Source organism: Kryptolebias marmoratus, linkage group LG2, assembly GCF_001649575.2.
Source record: "Kryptolebias marmoratus isolate JLee-2015 linkage group LG2, ASM164957v2, whole genome shotgun sequence".
In the NCBI taxonomy this organism is placed as follows: Eukaryota; Metazoa; Chordata; class Actinopteri; order Cyprinodontiformes; family Rivulidae; genus Kryptolebias; species Kryptolebias marmoratus.
The window spans coordinates 37,441,442-37,446,590 of record NC_051431.1 but is presented as its reverse complement, the minus strand read 5'-3'; the positions used below and the strand labels follow the sequence as shown (position 1 = coordinate 37,446,590).

The 5,149-nt window shown below is 43.2% G+C and overlaps 1 protein-coding gene across 1 annotated transcript; it reads right to left on the bottom strand.

The window, feature by feature from the left end:
* Nucleotides 1–1,425: 1,425 nt before the first annotated feature.
* Nucleotides 1,426–5,149, bottom strand: LOC112451515 (the record flags this gene model as incomplete). Its single annotated transcript, XM_025011019.2, is given in 1 exon segment — nt 1,426–5,149. A coding segment is annotated over 1 exon segment (3,277 nt), but the record flags the coding sequence as incomplete, so codon positions are not given.

The following is a 5,149-nucleotide window of genomic DNA, read 5'->3' as shown; positions in this document are numbered from 1 at the left end:
TCATTTGTAATCATCAAAATTAAACGAAATAAACATTTGAAATATATGAGTTTGTATGTAATGTATGAATATAATATACAAGTTTCACTTTTTAAATGGAATTGCTGAAATCAATCTACTTTTTCATGATATTCTAATTTTATGACCAGCACCTGTAAGTAGTTTGTTTACCACAACCACAGTCGACCAACAGTCTTTAAAGAAATCCCATGCTGCTCCTTTTACTCTGTGGTTGATGAGGCTTGATCTGGAACAGGTGTGTTAGGTGCTCTCAGGAGCAGCCTCAACCTCAGAGTATGCAGCAAATAGAGTAGGAAAACACACAGGAACATGGACAGACACCCAGGGTCATGACATTGCACAACTGAATTGTAAGATTTTCTGCCATTTTTCTTCACAAATCCTTTGTATTCCTATTGCCTGGGACCTAGCTGTCAGTAGAACCATTGACAGGTCTCACCAGAGACAATTGATATGGTTCAAATCAGGACTCTGAGATAATCTTGGAAATTTACAGCGTTGTTCCTAAGCCACTCCTGTGTTTGGGTTGTTGTCATGTTGGAAGGTGTACCTTTAACCCAGTCTAAACATACCTTCAAAACAACTATCACTTACTCCCCAGAAACTCAACCAGGGACAAACCATCCCAAAACCCCCAGAAACTCAAAGAGAAACAAACAAAGTATCAGGAAGCCTCAGAAAGACAAACAAGCCATCACAAAATCCCTAGAAATTCAAACAGGGACAAACAAACTTTCACAAACCATCTAAAAACTCAAGCCGAAAATGAGAACAAATCTTCAAAACAACAAACCACTACAAAGCCCTTAGAACATGAAAAAGAATTTGCTTTTTGCTCTTGAATTCATTCATTGTATTTTTTCATGTCAGTGTTACAGCACCACATACAGTCATGGCATATTAACTACAGATGGTTTTCTGTGTTTTCATGTGGATGAAAACATCTTTAGCAACAGTGACATGTTGACAAAAACAAATTGATTTATAAAGACAGTGTTCCTGTTTGGACAGGGCTTCAAACAGACCTTCAAAGAAACTCAGAGATGCAAAACACCCAAAAATTCAACCAGGAAGAAAAATATCACAAAATTTGCAAAAACATCATCAAGGAACAGCAATTCATCACAAGCCCTGTAGAAACTCAAACACAGAAAACAAACCACCACAAAATCTCAGAAGCTCAAATATGTCAAACAAGCTATCACAAAACATCCAGAAACTCCAGTTTCACTTTGTCCTCAGTCTACAGAAAGAAATTGTTTTTTGCTCGTTTTCGTTTTGTGTTTACAGTTTGGAGTTGCTGCTTATCCTGGCCTCGCTAAGCACTGTGACTTTTAACAGTAACTCAGCTATACAGGTAGCTAAACACTTTCCCATCCGTCCACCAAGAAGCACTCCATTTGGTTCTTTAGCAGGGTTTAATGAGAATCGTGTAAAACTGTAACACACAAAGGTACAGAAAATGAATGCCAGCTAGGCTAACGCGCCGAGCTAACACAAGTAAAAATATCTATCGTCACATAAAACATGTCAACGGGTTACAAATTATGATTAATATGACAAGCAAATTAGAACAGTACTTACAGACGATGCCGTTTCTGCACTTAGATTAAGAAAACACAACAAAGAGGGCTTCTTTCTGAATACATGGACCGACGGCTTTCTTCCTTTCTGGTAAACAAGTCGTAGTCATAAAAGTGACCACAAGATGGCGCCAGTAAGCCAGTAATAGACAAAATTATAACATTTGCCACCAGATAGCCTCAGTAGATTAACTCAACATTGAATGACATTAAATTAAACAGGTTTCACAACACTCCCCGCCTGGCGTCTGTAAGAGATGCCACTAAATCAAATGTCCACATTACTAGGTGTCAATAGAAGAATCAATTCTGAGATTGGTCGGCTGAATGACTTTACACCCTGATGTCTTGCAACTTTTACATCCACTTTTCTCACAAGCCCGTCCTTGCTGGGGTACGTCTTCTCAACAAGTCCCATGGGCCACTCGTTGCGCTTTGCAGTGGAGTCCTTCAGGAGGACAACATCTCCTTCCTTGAGATTTGTTTTCTTTGTGAGCCACTTTTGACGACCTTGAAGGGTGCAGAGATACTCTTTCCGCCATCTTGTCCAAAAGTTGTTGGCTAGTATTTGAACTCTCTTCCATTGGCTCTTGAAGACGTCCTTCTCTGACAGGTTGTCTGGAACTGGAGGAGGAGCTCCTGTTTTCTGAGTAAGAAGCATAGCTGGTGTTAAGACCAGTGGAGCTTCAGGGTCTGTGGAAATCGGCACAAGGGGTCTGGCATTAACAATAGCTGTGACCTCTGCCATGAAGGTCACCAAGACTTCATGGGTGAGCTGAGGTCGCTTCACATCTAGGAGTAGAGCATCTAGAATGCGGCGAGAAACCCCAATCATTCTTTCCCAAATCCCACCCATGTGGGACGCATGGGGTGGGTTGAATTCCCAGGTGCACCTCTGTTCTGTTAGATAGTCTTTGATTGTGTTATTAGCATCCTGTGGTGATAGTTTCAGCTCATTACAGGCGCCAATAAAGTTGGTCCCTCTGTCAGACCTGAGTTTCTTGACAGGTCCGCGGAGTGAAAAGAATCTCCGGAGAGCATTGATGAAGCTTGAGGCAGTCATTGTTTCCACAATCTCAATGTGGATGGCCCTGGTAGACATGCATGTGAACAACACTGCCCACCTCTTGTTGTTTACTTGGCCTCCTCTTGTACGTTTTGTCACAATCTCCCACGGGCCAAAGACATCCAGGCCCACATATGAGAATGGTGGGTCCACTTTGAGCCTTTCTTCAGGTAGGTCAGACATGAGCTGTTGTTCTGACAGTCCACGTAGCTTTCTGCAAAACACACACTTGTGAATGATGGTGCTTATGAGCCGCTTACCTCCAACCAACCACAGTCCACTGGTGCGAACGGCTCCTTCCGTTAGATGCCTTCCCTGGTGTTTCACTCTCTCGTGATGATGACGCACTAGCAGAGTTGCAATGTGGTGTTTGTTGGGTATTATGACCGGATTTGACTCATTTCTTTGTAACATAGAATGCTGCAAACGTCCTCCAACTCTCAGGAGCCCATCATTGTTGATGAATGGATTGAGTCTGAGAATAAGGCTGTTCTTTGGTAGTCTTTGGTTTTTCTTGACTGCAGAGATTTCCTGTGAGAAGCACTGTTGTTGCACTGTGTGAATGATCAGTCGCTCTGCTTTATCCATTTCTGAAGATGAAATGTTGTTGCAGTAATGCCAACCTCGACAGCTGTTACTGTTTTTGTTTGAGAAGCTTTGAGCAATGTGAATGAGTCTGGCAACCGCTTTCAGGAGAGATTTCCAGTTGGAAAAATGTTCAAAGCGACTTGAAAATAGTTTGTGAGTTGATGACTCTGTTACCACATTGGTGGCGTTCACCCTGACCTCTGTGTCATCATCTGGATTGATAAGCAAGTATTGTTCGTCTGAACCAATCTTTGTCGAGTCCATGTCTGTGAGGAATCTTGGTCCAGTTAACCAGAGGGTGTTGACAAGCTCTTCTGCTGCAACTGATCTCGAGCCACAATCTGCTGGATTGAGCTCGGTGGGCACAAATCTCCACTGATTAGGCTGAGACACTTGTCTGATGCGCTGCACTCTGTTACTGACAAAAACGTAAAATCTTCTTCTCTCATTGTGAATGTAGCCTAAAACTACCTTGCTATCTGAGAAGTACCTGACAGCATCCAGTTTTACATCTACCTCATGCATAATAATTTCCGCAACTTCTACTGCTAGGACAGCTGCACAGAGCTCTAATCTTGGAACTGTTAGCTCAGGCCGGGGGGCGAGTTTTGATTTGCCAAAGATGTACCCCACTTCATGATGACCATCATCATGGGTGATTCTCAAATATGCGACAGCTGAGATAGCCTGTACTGACGCGTCAGAAAAAACACAAAGCTCAATTGTCTTGGCTTGACTCACTGGAAATGTGACGTATGTTCTTGGAATATGGAGGTTTTTCAAAACTGAGAGGGACTCTTGCCAGCGTCTCCACTCTTCGTATTTACTTTGAGGCAGAGGAGCATCCCACTCAATATTGTCTGTAGTAATGTCTCTGAGAATCATTCTTCCTCTTATTGTGATGGGTGCTAGAAAGCCCAATGGGTCGAATAAACTATTTACCGTAGACAGCACACCACGTCTGGTGAATGGTTTCTGATTCTCTGGGACCTTGAATGTAAAAGTGTCTGTCACGAGGTTCCAGATAACCCCCAGGCTGCGCTGTGCAGGGAGATCATCTGTGAACAGGTCCAGGTCTTTTATATCCTTGGCTCTGTCTTCAGCTGGGAAGTGGTTGATGACATTGACACTGTTTGACGCTACCTTGTGTAGTCGCAGGTTGGAAATGGACAGCATTTCTTGAAGCTGCTCTACTGTCTTTGTGGCCTCAGCTTCTGATGTGAAAGACAGCAGTGCGTCGTCCATGTAAAAATGTCTCTCCACTAACCCTGTTGTTTTGCTGCCATAGACTTGCTCCATTTCCTTTGCTGCCCTCCGTAGGCCATAAATGGCGATTGCAGGTGATGGACTGTTCCCAAATATGTGAACTCTCATGCGGTATTCAACCACTTCGTTTCCTGGCTGATTGTCGCGGTACCACAAAAACCTGAGCATGTCTCTGCACTCTTCTTGAACCACAAAGCAGTGGAACATCTGCTCTATATCTGCTAAAACTCCTATTGGGCCTATTCTGAATCTCATCAGAACTCCAAGAAGACTGTTATTTAGGTCTGGACCCTGCAGCAAAACGTCATTCAGTGAGACGCCATCGAACTGTGCAGATGAATCAAACACGACACGTATTTGGCTGGGTTTTTGCGGATGATAAACTCCAAAAGTGGGTAAGTACCACCTTTCCTTCTCTTCTTCGAGTGGTGGAGCAAGCTCAGCGTGATGATTATTAAACAGTCTTTGCATAAACTCAAAAAAGTGCCTTTTCACTTCAGGTTTCTTCTGAAGATTGCGTTCCAGAGATGCAAAACGTTTCTCTGCATATTCTCTGTTATTAGGTAGCTTACGTCGAGGATGCCGGAATGGGAGAGGGGCGACCCAGCTATTTGAGTCATCTTGG